The 17,429-nt window shown below is 42.8% G+C and overlaps 1 protein-coding gene across 1 annotated transcript in view; it reads right to left on the bottom strand.

Moving 5' to 3' along the window:
• USP10 (ubiquitin specific peptidase 10) overlaps positions 1–17,429 on the bottom strand; it is a 65,821-nt gene that overhangs the window by 19,408 nt on the left and 28,984 nt on the right. The window contains exons 3-4 of the mRNA XM_007468462.1: positions 11,942–12,002; positions 6,228–7,289 (exon numbers count right to left, since the gene is read on the bottom strand). Of these exons, the coding sequence (XP_007468524.1) occupies positions 6,228–7,289; positions 11,942–12,002 (1,123 nt within the window). The remainder of the gene's footprint in view (positions 1–6,227; positions 7,290–11,941; positions 12,003–17,429) is intronic.

The raw sequence follows: 17,429 nt of genomic DNA, 5'->3' as shown, positions 1-17,429 counted from the left end.
CACACACACACACACACACACACACACACACACACACACACACACGACCCTGCAGCTCGGGGCCTGAACTGTACATTCTGACAGCAGTGGGTCAGAAGCAGAACCCTAAGCACCACCCACGTCCAAGTGACAGGCTAAGGAGAATCCGTAACGGTGATCTAGAAGGATAGGGCAGCTGGAATCAGTAGTGGAAGCAGAAGCACGTTCGAGGGCCTCAAGGAGGAAAGCAAGAGTGGAGACCACTCATGCAGGCTCCCCTGGCCAGGAGCCTGGCTGAGGAGTAAGACAAAAGAAGGGGGTCACTAAGGGGCTCCCAGGATCGCAGAAGGGAAGGAGCTAGGGAAGGGCAGACTCACCACAGTTTACGGTGGGGAAAGAAATGAAATAGCAACCTCAATTTTCTTGATGACACTGGAAGCAAAGTCTCCCGGGGTTGGGGGCAGGGGTGAAGATGGGAGGGGAAGTGGCTTGACAGTATATCAATTCCTGTTCAATACAGACACTGAAGGAAAACAGAAAGAAAAGGATCAGGGGCAGGCATGCAAGATCTGAAACTTCCCTTCCATGCATCTGTTTTAACAGACTCAAAAATAAGTTTATACGTAGTCAAAAGTGCTTTGGATACATATCTTGTTAAACTAAAAACAATCATTTATGACAGGCCAGCTCCACTCTCAAAGGGGAAGCAAGGGGCTTCCCTGGTGGTGCAGTGGTTAAGAATGTGCCTGCCAGCGCAGCGGACGTGGGTTCGAGCCCTGGTCCAGGAAGATCCCATGTGCCGTGGAGCAACTAGGCCCGTGCGCCACAACTACTGAGCCTGAGCCCTTACAGCCCACGAGCCACAACTACTGAAGCCCACACGCCTAGAGCCCGCGCTCCACAACAAGAGAAGCCACCGCAATGAGAAGCCCGCGCACCGCAACGCAGAGTAGCCCCCGCTCGCCGCAACTAGAGAAAGCCCGCGCACAGCAACGAAGACCCAACACAGCCAAAAATAAATACATAAATAAATTTATATTTAAAAAAAGAGTTTGAGAGAACCAACACTTTTCAGTTCTCCAGAAAGAAATGTTTGCTTCAATTCCTTAAAATTAAGTTTTGAATATTTTGTGAGTATACAGTATATTAATAAAGTCACATTTCAAAAGGAATGAAAGGTTGTAAAAAATTAAGTATCTTATTGCCTAAGATTTTCTCTTAAAAACCAAACATCCACACAATTTAAATGTTCAGTTTTATAACACACTGTACATTGCGCGTTCCTCCCCCTGAAGAATTTCAATGGCCACAAACTGAGCCAGACGCTAACGTGTGACGGGGTCCGCCGTGCGCAGCTCCTCTTCTCCCACCCAGCCAAGCAGCACCGGTGCAGAGACGACGCTAATTCCTGTAAACAATCTCCATTTCTGTTACTGAGCGCTCCTAAAATAAATGAATCTTACTGCTATATTTCAGAAGGCAATATTCATGAATGCAGACAAGCGAGTATGAATACTGCTTTTAATTTTTTGGTATAACAGTTGGCTCTATTTAATTAAGTTCCTTTTATAATAACAACATCACCGTTTCCACTTAGATTTTGCTAAAGTCCAATGAGCACTGAAGGACAGCCAAAGGAGAGAGAGAGTGGGGTATTTCCTGAGGTTGAACCTTTAAATCTGACCTATGGTCCCAAGTCATCACTGTTGGTTTTCTATTTTACTTTCTTTTAGGGCAAATTATCAGAAGTTGACTGTAATAACAAACTTTCCCCCCAGAGGCCTTCTTTTCAATCCATTGTTGTTGGTATAATTTACTACTCAGATCTGTTCAGACAGTAACTTTAGGAAGGTGGCCTCCTCAAGCCATCTTTTCCACAGTAGTTGGCAGGGTTGCCCAGGAATGATGTTATAGGCGCGGCACAAAATGCCAGAATGACTGCATATCACATAAAAGACATGAAACTGAAACCATTATCTTCACCTTCGTAACAGCTCAAACATTGACATATACAGTAGCCCACATACATAACCACAAATCACTCAAATGAAATGATCCATAAACTCAGTGGCAATACTGGCAATCGTAAACTTTTAAGTCCATATAAACTATGATTATTCTTATATTTTTATGCATCAAATTTTGTTTTCCTAAAATTAGCATTTAGGTCATATTACCATTTAAAATCCATGAAAACGCAAAGCTGCAGAACTTTCACTGATTCTTAAGGCTCAATAACCGGCTCGTAATTGACATTCTGATGCTGCTGACCTGCTTTTCTGTCACCTTCCTAACTGTCCAGAACATTCCCCGAGTGTTCTTCTTTTCCTCATTACATCACTTTGGAAGAACACACGCTATCTTGGTTACCTAATCATGTGGAGCACAGCAAAGTGACCAAAATGTACCACTACCGGTTGGCTATAGATCAGCTTATGTTTTGTAAGTGGAGGAGTGTCCATTTAGTTCTTTAAAAGAGACATGACAGAAGTGTTAGCAAGGACATACACCTATCAAGTTAGATATGGACTGAACTCTCACCCCACAAGTGTGGCTTCTGCAAACAGGTGCTGGACCTCCTCAGCTCAGGGCCTGCTGCATGATCACTGCCTGTGCGGCTTCGGAGAATTTGAAGAGAAAATGCAAAATGGTGGAGAATTATTTCCCAAGGACAGGGAAAGTGTTGAATATAAACGTGATTTATAAACCACTAAAACAAAGATCAATCGGGGTACATTTTTGTTTACAATAAATACAGACCCAGGAATTCATTTTTCTGAGCAGATCCAACTTGTAGTGATTTTGTTGCTCTCTCCAGCAACAATTTTTAGGTATAAAACTGTGCAAAATCATCTATTAAGTGTGTTTTACTAAAATTCATAATAAATGACATTACTAGATACCTCAACTCCCCCACAGAATAGAATTTTTTTAAAGCTTTCTACGACCTCAGTTTACCTAGTTCTCTTACACTGGAATTTTAACTCCTTCTATTTGGGCATTTGGCCTAGTCTCTCTCCTCGCCCACCATTGTTTACACTCCTTTAAAACAAAATAAACTGATGCAAAACATAAAATACCAAATAGCTCTATTTGTGATTTGAAAGCATTTGATACAATTTAGGTTTGGGATAGGACAAGTGATCCTCAGTAAAAACCCAGGAAGAGTGTAATGTTCATCACAAGGATATGTTTCATTTCAAACTCTGACCCTGAGCTAATGGAGGGAGCACAGGCAGAGATCACTCCTACTTTTCTGGTATTTGTCATACTTACTCTCTAACAGGGCTGTGCCTCAAGTTTTGCAACTGCTTTCAATACAAGCTCTAAGAATTAAGATTTTCAAGTTTCTTCTGCTCACCTCCTAGCTCAGTTATTCCTACTGAAAAATGGCATATATCCCCTCGCAGACACAAACCACTCACTGAGACACGGACCCCGCGGGCCTCTTGCGCAGGTTCATACTCCCTGCGAGGTTAGGGAAGGCATTTGGTGCTTCAGGGTTAAGGGCTCTTCCCTTCCATCTCCTTCTTCAGTAAGAGTTTACATTTAAGAAAAACAGCAAATGAAAAACAAATGTTGACAAATGACACCAAGAAGATGGCCTTGCCACCAAAAAGGTAAAAGCAGAAGCCATTACAGCAATGGGTAAACAGACCGTGGGTAATTGAAAGCTGGCTATATTTCATTTCAAAAGGCTTTATGTGATTCTAAATCTTTGTTTACAGTTGATTTGTCTTTCTAATTTGTGTTTCACTTGTGGTTATACAAAAACTACTTGGCATTTGTTAAGCACAGACTTAGCGACAGGGCAGATAATCCAGAAATGCAGACATCCAAAATAAATGACCCTGGGGTCAAAAACTGGCTGTGGATATTTATATTATTCTAAGAACTCAAAAAAGAGTAAACTTATCTGAACTGTTGTTCCCTCCTCTTTCTTTCCCAAAAGTCAATAAATGATAGACACAAAACTTATTCTCTCAGTAGAACCACTTAGACGCTAATGCAAGTCAAATTCTATGATAACTAACATCAACAGATATTTTAATGGAGGTAGAATTTCACACAGTTAAATACCACTGAAAATAAGTGGGCCTACGCTTAAAAGCGTGCCCATTTAGGGGAAATCTGTGGTAGTGACCTGACCTACAATAAACTGAGCCTACCTTATCGTTTTTATAAAGTAAAACCTCTCAGGAGGAGAATATGACAGAAGAAAAAATTCCAAGCAATCCTCTACCTAAGCTCGGTATGATTCCAAGAGTGACGATATCACTGCATTCTTTTACAACATGAAATACTGAAAACTGTCAGCAACTACACTGTGTATTCTAAGGTTCAATAACCAGGCTCAAAGGAATGAAGTATTTTAAAAGGAACCACACTTCTGCTCAGACAATTAGAACATCTTTACAACCGACCTAATCAAACATAGAATTAAGAAGATAAATGGGGGTCCCCCCGCGGCAATGGAGGAACACACTGCATCAACTCAAAAATGATTAAATTGTAGCAACGCTCTCCACTAATACAAATAACTAAGAGCCTCTACTTTTACATCATTTTAATTTACTTTTCTTTTTTTGTTGTTGCTGGCCGGGCCGTGGGGCTTGCAGGGTCTTAGTTCCCCGACCAGGGAACCCAGGCCCCAGCAGTGAAAGCGCCTAACCACTGGGCCACCAGGGAATTCCCTTCACAGCGCTTTAGAAAGCAGGTTAACATTAGATTTTAGCAGGTCAACTAGATTTTAACATACACGGCAAACTACGCATCAAAGCACATTTAAAGTCATATGACTAGAATGCTTTAAAACATTTAAAATGAATCTTTTCTTTCTTATTTTAAATAAAGAATGAGAAAATTTCCCAGGAATGGGAGGTTTTTCCTTTGTGAAGCAATTTTTAGGAACAGAAATACAATTACAATGTCTTCTGACTTTAAACTCAGAATGCACGTTTTTAAAAGCGTCGCACCATGTAGCTCTCATTACAGACTAAAAATAAACTTTTAACTTAATGATCTATTCAAAGGCTTTTACTTCCCTTTCCTGACCTTGACAGCTGTCCCTTGCAATGCACACACATTTTAATAATAATAAAACATTACTAGCATTTTAATATTTATAATAAAAAATTCACCCAAATAACCTAAAACTTATCACTTTAAAGCCCAAAATGGTAATTCATCTATCAATTAACTTCTCATTTTAAGAGAACTCCAGACACCTAAATTATTCAAAATAATGTACTCTGTACAAGGAATAAAATGCTCATTTAAAAGAATGTTAAAGTACTGCTTGCTGTCATCATACTGCCATCAAAAGGATGTGTTTTATATCTGATGGAATTCTGACCATTCATAAAAGGGTATGCATTTTGCATCTTGCAACTGCTTTCACCCTCACCCTGGTAATGAACGCTGTCAGGCATACCAAAATGTTAAATCAGTAAACATCACATAAAGCCTAAGTAAGACAGCTAATTTTAACTCGGCTAAGGGGCAAAAACCTGAAAAGGTGGTTATTGGTAAACTCCCCGCTACAATGAAACCTGAGGAGCAGCCGTATACAAACAGACGCGGCTACTCTGTTTCTGACTTTCTACTTTAACTTGAAAAATCGCAAGTCATGCAGCTTTATAGTTTCACTGTGAACTGGTCCTACTTTTGAGCCTCAGCACGTGGAATAAAACATTAACTTCAGGCCAAACTGTTACCGTTTCTCTCATCTTGTCAAGAGTTGGCCTTGGTGTGCTAAAACTGAGTAAAATCCATTTACTCAATCCAAAATAGGCATTAAAAAGAAAAAACCCCAAATACTTTCTTATATCCTGAGAAATAAAGAAACAATGCAAAGTGAGTCCAAATCAGGGATTATGACACCAAAGGTATACAACAGCTGGAACACAGATGGGACTGCCTACTACAGTCACACAATGGAGCACAGTCACTTGATCAAAAGGCAAGAAATGGAAATGTAATTTGTCAGTAGGAAAGGACTGGTAAAAAAGTGGTAATGGACATGGACTTTCCACTTAAAGGTACGACACCCCCTCCCCACCCCATTTTGCTCATATACCATTATACTTTTAGTAACATTTAAGGTACAGGCATTATTCAGAAATTCCTCTTAACACACGGGTAATCAATCTACTACCACTGTGGGCAACAACATACCAACAAAGTTTTTAGCCCAGCCTGTCTGCTCCCATCTTGGCTTCACACTTCTGCAATCTATTGAACTATACCTGCAATCTTTATGGCTACAGGATCTTCTGAAACTGGAACCAGCCCTTCCTTGACTTCGGCCTGCTTTTCAGAGACCAGGGAAGATGTGGCAGGAAGGGAATACTTAGCTTCCATGGAAACCACAGGTGAGGAGGCGGTGCAGGAGGAAGGGGGCTTAGAACCATGAAAAAGACTGGCCCACGACTTGGCGGGCTGACTGTGACTGGCAGGGGCGGTGGCCGCCGCAGAGGCCGCGGCGTCCGCAGGAGGGGCGCCGCTCTCAGCCCTGGCGGGCTCCGAGTCCGAGCTCTCCACAGTGTGCAACTCCACCCCGTTGGCAGCCATGCCCTCACCCAAGGATTCAAGTATTTGTCCGTTAGTGACTCCAAGGTTCTCAGTAGTATCGGTCCCAACGGCAGGCTGAGCCACAGCTGTCCTCAACAGGGTGTCCCTGCTGGCCTCTGCAGGGAGGCGAGAGGGCTCCAAGTTGGCCCCGGGGCAGCCCTCAGGCTGCCCTGCAGTCCTGGCCCTGCTGTCAAGGGCTCCGGGGAAAGAACCAGCAGGCACGGCGTCGCTGACGAAGTCCGTGGTGTCCTGGGGGCTGCCCCAAGTCCTGGGTGTCCCCACGGGGGGCACATCACCCATCGAGTCCACATCCTCCGTGCCTACACTGTTGGGGACTGCTGGACAGGCATGGCCATTGACCAGGGCTTCTGTGGAAGGACCACCCTCGCCGCCGTCTTTCAAGTAACTGTAATATCCAGGGGGGCGTTTTTTCTTCTTTTTACGCTCCCTTTGTCCAAGACCACCCGAGACGCCATCGTTCTCTAAAACTTCCGCCTCCACGTTAGAGCTGCCATCCAGGGCGAGGGCAGAGCCTGGGTACTGGCAGTCAGCTGAGCTGTAGTTCACTTCTTTATCGATGTCATTGGGGATCTTTTTGGAAGTTGTGCAACTAAGGATAAATTCAGGGGCCTGAGGATTCAATGTGCTTGAAATACTGTAGTTGGGAGTTCTCAGCAAAGTGTCATTGGCTTCAATTACTTCATTAACACCAAATTCAATTCTCTGACAGTCCTGCCCTGTTTAGAAAGAAAATGATCAGTAAGCATCCCATTAGTTAAGAACACAGCTATACAAACTATAAAAGTCTCAGTAATTATGCCTTTTTGAAAATGAAACCTAAAGTCTTGTAGTAATTAACGAAGCTGCGACATTTGATTTCTGCGCTGAATAATTTGCTGAAATAAATAATAACTACAAAATTATATTTAACCTGGGGATATGAAATACAGAAGCCTGTATTTATTGTCCACTCTCAGGGTAGCTAAGTGAGACTTTCAGAAGGTAGAAATTAAAACAAAATTGTAATAGAAAGCAAATAATATTCTGCCTATCTAAACACATCCCTCAATAATGATATCTGACTTTATTAGCTAACTCTATAAGCGTGAGACTAGGGCATATGTATCTTGGAAAACTTAATTTTAAAAAACCAAGACGACTAACATGGGAACTTAAAAATCAATGCCATACACACACACACACACACACACACACACACACACACACACACACACACACATATGGCTTCTCTAATTCGTGTAATTTAGTAATTCCAAAAATATGAATTACACAGAAGCACTCTTCCAAATTATCCATCTCCCGGATCTTCTCTACTGACAACCTTAACTGAAGTAGAAAAATGGCCTTACATGGGTGCATGTGAATTCTACTAAATTAATTCACACTGGATTAACTCCACGGGCAATGAAGGTACTTCCAAAAATCCCAAAAAGATAAAAGTTAGGACTGCAAACCTTTAAAAATCTCCTTGCAATCCTTCAATTACTTTCTCCCCACTGACAACCAGCTACATATTCTATCCATTCTAACACGGACATTTTTCCATAGGCCACATCTCAGAAATGAGGTTGCGTTTCAGCATCAGCTGAGTCTTTCAATAGACGCCGAGCACCAATGCCACCGTGTATCTGATGAAGCAGCTAAGGAAAGGGAAGGGAAGGACACGGGCTTTTTAACTCAGTTTTCGTGCATAACTCAAGATTTCTCCAAGTCTAGAACAAGAGACACACTTTTTTCCCGAGGTATGTATTTCAAGGGAAAAAAAAAAAAAAATCACCATACCAAAATAATCATATTCTGTTAACAAAACTGAACATATTTTCCTTTGGAAGTCTTTTTAGAGAAGAAAAAACAGCCCCACAGAGGGGCCAGGGCCCTCAACAGTTTCCTAATTCTCCATCTGTTTTGATATCACATGCCCTGGGGGTAGGGGGAATACAACAGCCTGACAAACAAAAAGTTCCTGAAAAAAGAATACTAATGATGATTATGCCTAACAGCAGGCTTTACTATAAAGCCACCGATAGGACAGTTTGGATCCTTTGGCCCCTGAGAGGTGATCTGTTGTTTCCTTATTTTGAAAACAATCACCACAGAGAAATTCATTTCTCTATTACTATACCTAAAAGTGAACTGTCCAGTCTGCTTCCAGGTATCCCCTATCCTGTGAGGTTTCAAGGGTACAATGCTGCTAAGTGGACTAAAATGGGTGTACCTGACGAAGTGAAGGACACTCGGCATGAGGAGGCTGCCCTTTGGAGACTGTGATGTACCTTGCGAATCACACTTAAAATTAGTACGTGCTGTATCATGCAGTGCGTGCCAGATTTTGATTATTTCCGATAGACACAGTGCCTTCCGCATCTCAATTCTTAATCTTATCGTCTCATACAACATTCTAGAATGTGACGTGACATTAACGGAACCATTTCAATATGCTACAGTTGTCATCAAAACATTTACCCAACAAAGTATCTGATCACATCCCTGGAAGTCCAATTCCCACCCAGAACAGTTCCTTTTCTTATTCAGGAACACTGGTCGTGGACACACACGTGCACTGCCCTCCAGGGCAGAGAAGTCAGGACAAGGCCCAACCTGTCAGGCCAGAAGAGTGGTGGAAGGTCTGGAAGCTCCTGAGCACTCGGGTCACGCAGGCAGTGGATTTGTTGAGGGAAGGAAAACCAGCTCAAATAAAACAATTACATCCTAACACATCACTTCTCAAAGTCTGCGCACTTTAGCACACACGGTACAGTGGCCTGGGGTGCCCGGATGGGGTCCTGGAGTCTGCGATGTTCAGAGGCCCCCAGGAGATTCTCATGCCCAGGACTGTCTGAGAGCTACTGCTTAAGTGGCTTCCTCGGCTGATTTCTCCATCAACTCTCACTGAGTCAATTCAGCAATCACGGAGCACCTAGCTATGTGCAAAGTGTTTATTATCCAGGGGGGTGGGGTACAGAGGTAAGGCAAGGTCTCTGCCTCAAGGAGTTACATCTACTAGGGAGACAAACATTTAAGACGGGAGATGACAATGCAGAGGGTGGGTAAGACGAGGCCTCAACAGCTTTACAAAAAGAATGCTTCCTGACACAGGGAAAAGAGATCTACTTCGATCAGGAGCTAGACAGAGGTCAGTGGAATCGACAGGATAAGTGGATGGGGTGGGTGGTGAGAACTGACTTAAAAAGGCAGCAGTATAAGAGGCACGCTGTGCAGGAGCCCCCGCCAAGAGCATGAGTCGCTGGCTATGGTGGGCAATAGAGCAAATCCCTCTAAAGTGATCATCCAAAACCATCCTGAGGGCTTCCCTGGTGGCGCAGTGGTTGAGAGTCCGCCTGCCGATGTACGGGACACGGGTTCGTGCCCCGGTCTGGGAAGATCCCGCGTGCCGCGGAGCAGCTGGGCCCGTGAACCATGGCCGCTGAGCCTGCGCTCCGCAAAGGGAGAGGCCACAACAGTGAGAGGCCCACGTACCGCAAAACAAACAAACAAACAAACAAAACATCCTGAGAGTCTACAGCACGGCAAATACTATACTGTGCAGCTGCTAAACGCAGAAACGGATGAACTGTGGTCTCTGCCACCCACAGCTGAACTCAGCCTAAAGAGGGAGGCAGAGTGAGCTAGCACTGCAGGAGAAAGAGAAGTAACGGAAAAAGAGCAGAAAAGGCCTTGGAGAAAAGGGGCTTTTAAGCTGGCCTGTCACTAACAGTGTGAGCAGCCGTGGTTTTGGAGGATTAAAAGATGGACTTGAGAAGAGAGAGGAGAGAATGGAGAAAAAGATCCAAGAAGGGGATTCCCTGGTGGCGCAGTGGTTAAGAATCCGCCTGCCAATGCAGGGGACACGGGTTCGAGCCCTGGTCCGGGAAGATCCTACATGCCATGGAGCAACTAAGCCCATGTGCCACAACTACTGGAGCCTATGCCCCACAACAAGAGAAGCCACCGTAACGAGAAGCCCGCCCACGGCAATGAAGAGTAGCCCCGCTCGCTGCAACTAGAGAAAGCCCACGCACAGCAACAAAGACCCAATGCAGCCAAAAATAATTAAAAAAAAAAAAAAAAAAGAGCCAAGAAGCGTAACTGAGCAAGGATGCCAGCCTAGAAGGAGGGATGTGGCGAGAGAGAGAGAAGGAGGAAATGGATTAGAGGCGAATGACAATGGAACACTGGGGGGTCGGACGAGGGGAGGAGGGGGAGGTGCAGCCTCCATCTCCAGCCTAAGCAACTGGGAGGATGGTGAGGCCACTACCTGGACCAGGACGGAAGGACTATTATGACAGCAAAAATAATGAGACATCTGTTAAGCACTGAATAAACACCTGTGGCACACCTCCTATGCACCAAGTACACGAAGATAGGGAGAACCTCAACCCACAGGTAACAAAGCCAGTCTGGAGGCTGGGCGGCCCTGCCAAGGGCATGTGGGTCCCTGTAGCATCGCTTAGTTTACTGTCATCCTAAGCAGTCACTGGAACTGTTCTCTCCCTTACATTCCTTACAAAGTTGCTAATAATTTTAGATATAATCACTTTCTCATTTTACTATAGACAGAAAGTTTACATAGTCTTTTCAGGGTTTATATTTAAATCTAAACTATAATAAAACCCTTTCATAGGTCAGACAAGGCTAAAGAAACAGGGAACCAAATCCCTGCTCTCAAAGAAAAGGTTAGGCTTTTAGCTTCTCCAAGGCCAGCGAGGACCTTTAACACAATGCAAACTGAAAAATGGTCTAACGGGTTTGACATGTGCAAGGCCCCTGCTGTTAGTAACACTGAGCACTTAAATAATACGAAAGGGTTGCATCTCAACAACCGCCATCTCCACTGATCAGCTCAGTGTCTGGGACAGAGGCAATCAATCAATCAATAATAACAGGCCAAGAGGTGAAGAGCTCACCTGAATGCCCAAGAGCCTTGGTGACAGATGGGGACATAAACACAAAGTGCAGGACAACAGACCTGAGCTGCAACTGAACCAGGCAGAAAGCACGTGCTCAGAGAATCGCCAGCTCTGGACCCAGCATCCAGCGCATCCAGAGAGAAAGCTCACTTCAGAACCCTTACAAAGAGCTTTGGCTATGAAGGAATATACATCTGTGTCACTGAGGACTGTTAGGAAAAAACAGAAATGAGCAACTATTTCCTTAACTCACCTTTGCACGTCTGGCACTCTGAAGCACAGAAAAAACTTTAATTCATTCGTCAAAGTGGTTCGGTGATTAAATCTGTTATAGCTTACAGCAAAAACATCAAGCAATAAGGGAACGCTTATCCAAAAGGTATGGACCAACAGAACACCACTTCCAGGGAGGCTGCCCACCCAGCACGCACGTCAGGGAATGAAGGAGAGCACAAGCTTACCATCGGGTAGCTCACCAGCGGCCTGTGCGCCACACAGAACTGCTCCACCGTACGGAGGAAGCTGCACAGGGAATCGGAAAACAAATTTTAATTCAACAAATTGTTAAAACGCAAAACATGCTATTTCATTAAAGCAACCTTCATTAAAACACTTTACCCATGCAACTTCTCGTGACATTTTAACAAAATAACACAGACGGAGAGACAGTAAGATTAAACACCTTCATTTTAAAACACCATTGGAATGCTTTCAAACATTTATTGTTCATAAACAGATTCAACAATGAGGCAAAAAATAAAAATGGGCTCCAATGGACATGTCAATCCACTACAATAAAAGGCTCATGACACACCCTTCATTTCACAGGAGTTGCAGACTGCCCACACCAATGCAACAGTGCTTGTCTTTCTCCATCCACTAGTAAAGAGTCTTCCGTGACCATCTGCGCTTGACGTTCACCATCACTACATGTCCACTCAGCCAGAGGCAGGAACCAGGCCCAGGGACAGAGTGGACAAAGCCCCTGAGAAGGAAAAGCCTGGGAATCGTGGCTCCCTTTTTAACAGGAGGCCTTAGATAACTGAATTAACGGCTAGTGATCACATTCCTTGTTTGGAAGAGAGAAAGCAAAACAGCAGGTGTCTGAGCTCTTTGTAAATGCAGGAAGGTATCATAAATATACCAAAATTTTCCTTCCTAGCTATTCCATAATACTTAGAGGAGTTAGAAATGTTTCAAATGGGTATGTCTGAGATGAGAAAGTTTAGGATGGGAAGGGGTAAGGTAAGTGGACAGAGAATTGCTCCCTGAAAGCAGAACAAAAGAACAAAACAATTATCGATACATCCTAACACAGAACTTCTCGAAGTCTGCACACTGCAGCACACACAGTACAATGGCCTCAGGTGCCTGGATGGGGTGCCGGAGTCTGCGATGCTCAGAGCACCCATGAGATTCTCATGCCCTCGACTGTCTGGGAACTACTGAAGTGGCGTCCTCAGCCGCTTTCTGCAGTCAACTTACTAAGTCAATTCAACAATCACAGGATAAAAGTTCTCACCTGAGAGAATTAATGACAAATAAGAAGCTAAGAAAACAAAGGCAGATTTGAAAGGAACTGACCGCTTTCTGGACTTGAGAGCAGCACAAGTTTCCACCACACGGGGACACCCCAGCATTCATCACGGCAAAGCCCAGGTGGGCTGCACTTGGCCTGGCACCTGCAGCGCAAGACCATTCCACGTAACATCCAAACGCTCACATCCGGTGCCCCGGCATTTACCGCTGGCATGGACACGGAGCAGAAAGGTGCGTCTGGGGAAGCCACAAATCAGGGTGGTGTCACTCGGCAGTCACGAAGGACGTTTAGCAAACGCCCATACACAGAACTGCCTTTTTGCTTCCATCAGTGATACTAGGGTGCCCCCTGGTGATGAAAATTACACAGTTGTAAGGTTCTCAAAGTATTTTACTTTGTCTTTTAAAATCACACTGCACTTCCACAAAATCTAGGCAGTGGTAGAGGCAGGATCTGAAAACAGAGCACCTGGCACACTCCAGGGCAATACCGCCATTTTCTGTTAGTGTATTTAAAACATTTATTTTGATTTACTAATCTGCTAAGTGCATAACTGTGGGAATTACTGAATGCTGGAGTGAGTTCAGGCACAGAAAAAAAATGTGTGTTTTATTTTTACTCTAAAGCCTCATACATGGCGCCTTTAATTCAATGAACCTCTGTCACTTGTAAGATGCCCCTTAGTCTGTGGTAAGTGGGTATAATAAATACACAGCAGAATAAAAGTGTAAGATGTGTTCAAAGTTCTCATAGTTACTTATAAGAATAGAGAATTTTAAAAGCACAGCAAAAATATAAAATCTCACACACAAATGCAAACTGAGCAGTGTAAAAAACAGAAACCTAGTTATATTAGATACAAAATCAAATCGACTCAGTCTGAAAACAGTGCTATCATACTGTGAGGTCAATACTTGGGCCCTTCAATAAGAAGGTAATATTTTTAAATCTTTTTGGTGCTGCCACTATTTATTGTACTCTCTCTAAAAGACCCTCATGAACCCTGAATCTCCCCTCCGAAATCCCAACAAGACACCAAACCACTGAGAATAACTGTCTTAACTGTGTATCACTATACACACCCACACATGCAGGCACACACCTCTACAGCTTGGACTATGCTATCCTGGGCTTGTTTATTCCACGGCTGGTTGAGGTGTATGAGTTGCCCAAAGTTGAGTTTCTGGAAAGTTTCAAGAACAAAGCATTCTCTCCCTATTTTTGAACACCAATATAATAGGATTATGACTGGAGCTCAAAATAAGTAAGTATACTTATAAGTATACTAAGTAAGTATACTGCATATTTTTTCCAGTTGGAGAAATTCATTTTTAAATTGCCCTGGCTTATCAACTGGAAGACAGCTTTAGAAAAGATATCAAAACTCTCAGTTGAGAGGTATGATACTTTTGTAGAAAGTTAGACTATTTTTACATTTTAACACCCTGTATTTCTCAAATTTGGTTTCTCAGTCCTTGGTCCCAAGCAGAGAAAAAATACTTTAAAGTTCCTAATACCCAAAAAACTATATGACAGGGTTCTAATTTATGCCATGGCCACATGGAAGGAACTGTGGAGGTATGAGGTGCAATTATTTTACCTTTGACATAAAAGGTCAAACAAATGATTATGCAGTGGAATGAGATAACCATTCCTCACCCACCGATGCAACCACACACCACCCCCATTAAGCCGTCCATGTCCCATGTGATGATATTACTATTATAACCCAGCCCCCTGTGTTATAATAATTATACAGTGAGAAAGATAACTCAGCCTAATCATGTTAGTTAGCCTGTGTTTCTCTTTTGCAGGTTACTGGACCATATGTGATTCTGATAGTCAACACTTGTCATACCTCCCCCCAAACACTGAAGACACACAACTATAGCTTCCGCAAATAGAAAGTCTGGGGACTTCCCTGGTGGCACAGTGAATAAGACTCCGTGCTCCCAATGCGGCCTGGGTTTAGCTTCCGCAAATAGAAAGTCTGGGGACTTCCCTGGTGGCACAGTGAATAAGACTCCGTGCTCCCAATGCAGGGGGCCTGGGTTCAATCCCTGGTCAGGGAACTAGATCCCACATACCACGACTAAGAGTTCGCATGACACCACTAAAGATCCCGCATGCCATAACTGAACATCCCACGTGTTGCAACTAAGACTCGGCACAACCAAATAAATAAATAAATATTTTTTAAAAGCTTGATGTAACTTTACTATCAAAATCCTTCATATCTACTAACATTTGGTACACACGAAATACTACACAATACATTAATGGCTTCCCAACATTTCTGTGAGGTAAATAAGCATCCTCCACTTTCCAAATTTACAGTTTTAAGAAAAGGCACAATGAGATGGAGGAAACTGCCCAAGACCATCAAGCCTGTTTAAGTAGCAAAGGGAGAAAGGAACCCAGCTCTTTAGACATGATATATGGTACATTCTCCATTTTCATACCACAGGAAAGCCCAAGTTTTTATTCTGACACTTACTTGCAAACAGGCACTCACAAACTCACACACACGCACTCACTTGAGACAAGCTATAAAGTACAGAATTGGACTTTTATTGTTTTCTTAAACTCTTAATCACAAAGAGCACAGTTACAGTTAGACTGTAGTGTTCCCAGCAAGTACCACCATATTTTAGTGTGAGTCAAGACAGAAATTGTTTAAAACTTGAATCATTAATATAGTACACAGAGTATAACCTCAATTAACACTAACACTTGGGGAATATAGGATTTGATTATGTTTGTCCTAATTAACTGTTTTTTAAATCATTAAAGACTAAACTTCAATCCTTACTCCACAGAATTCTAAAATGCATAGATACATTTTATTGCCTGAGGAAATACAATATATAATCTAGCTTTCACTATTTCCCAGCTCATATCCTTAGATTTCTTAAAATCATAACTGCTATCAACAAACACAAAAGACAGAGATGACACTGAGCTGAATTTATTCATTTTCTAAAATAAAACCTGATATAAGCTTTATCTTCTCTATCTTTCTTTTTCCTAAAGTGAAGAAAACAAGTAATAAATCTTTCTTATATCTGCATAGCCTACATAATGCTTTCAATATGTTCTCATTTAATCCTATTTCCACAATCCTAAACAATCTTAGAATTTAAGAAGCCACGGTGAAGAGCCAAGGACTTGCCAAGGTCACATGTAGGTGGCCCACCCAGACCCTAACCCTATTTTAAGCACTTAACTTCTCCTGCCCCATTTTAACAAACAAAAGAACTCCATACATGAATATCTAATATGCATGCAAATACCCCAAATTAAGGAGTCTAAAAGGCTAGTTAGATTTCATTAAAAGTTAACTAAGATTTTACTTAATATATACACTTACTTCTCCCTTTTCTCCTTTTCAATGCAATTTCAACAGTCTTCATATTTAAAACATCAATCTGAAAAAATGTTCCAGGTAAGTTTTTATTAAACTAAAATAGTAACCATCAATCACATGAAGAGTGGACACAAAAGAGGACCTGGATGGAGATATAGCACAATCTTGTTCAGGAAACTATCATAGACATGTTAACTCTCCTACAAATTCATGCATAATTTTAACACAATTCCAACTGAAACTTCAATAGGATTTTTCATGGAACCTCAAGGGCTGATCATAAATTCCTAGGGAAGAGTTATGGATGAATAAGAGACAAAATACCTGTAAGTATAGAAGGGTGCCTGTCCTATCATAAGACTGATTATAAAGCTGCTGCAATTAAAACAGGGGAACCAGAACCCACTGAGTCCATGTGGAGATGTGTGGCCTGACTGTGGCACCCCAGCAAAGGGTGAATGGTGCTGGGACAGCTTGCTATTGCCATTGGGTGGGGGGAGGTTAAAATAACACACACACACACACACACACACACACACACACACACACACACACACACACACACACACACACACACACACACACACACACACACGAGATCAACACCACAATCTCAGTTTCATTATCTACTAAACTGAAAACAAAAACTTTAAAACTTTTTAAATGTCTTTATTACCTCAAGGAAAGGAAGAATTTCTTAAAGATATTTAAAAAAAACAAAAATCCACAAACCATGAGGGAAAAAATCAATACATTTATCATTACAACTTAAAATGTACTCCCAAAGATTATTAATCCTATAAATCAATTTTAAAAAAAGGCAAGCCGGGCCTTCCCTGGTGGCGCAGTGGTTGAGAGTCCGCCTGCCGATGCAGGGGACACGGGTTCGTGCCCCGGTCCGGGAAGATCCCACATGCCACGGAGCGGCTGGGCCCGTGAGCCATGGCCGCTGAACTTGTGCGTCCAGAGCCTGTGCTCTGCAACGGGAGGGGCCACAGCAGTGAGAGGCCCGCATACCGCAAAAAAAAAAAAAAAAAAAAAA

Source organism: Lipotes vexillifer, unplaced genomic scaffold, assembly GCF_000442215.2.
Source record: "Lipotes vexillifer unplaced genomic scaffold, Lipotes_vexillifer_v1.1 scaffold23, whole genome shotgun sequence".
NCBI classification, from domain to species: Eukaryota; Metazoa; Chordata; class Mammalia; order Artiodactyla; family Lipotidae; genus Lipotes; species Lipotes vexillifer.
Note: the sequence above shows the minus strand (reverse complement) of the source record. Positions and strands in the feature narration are given on the sequence as shown.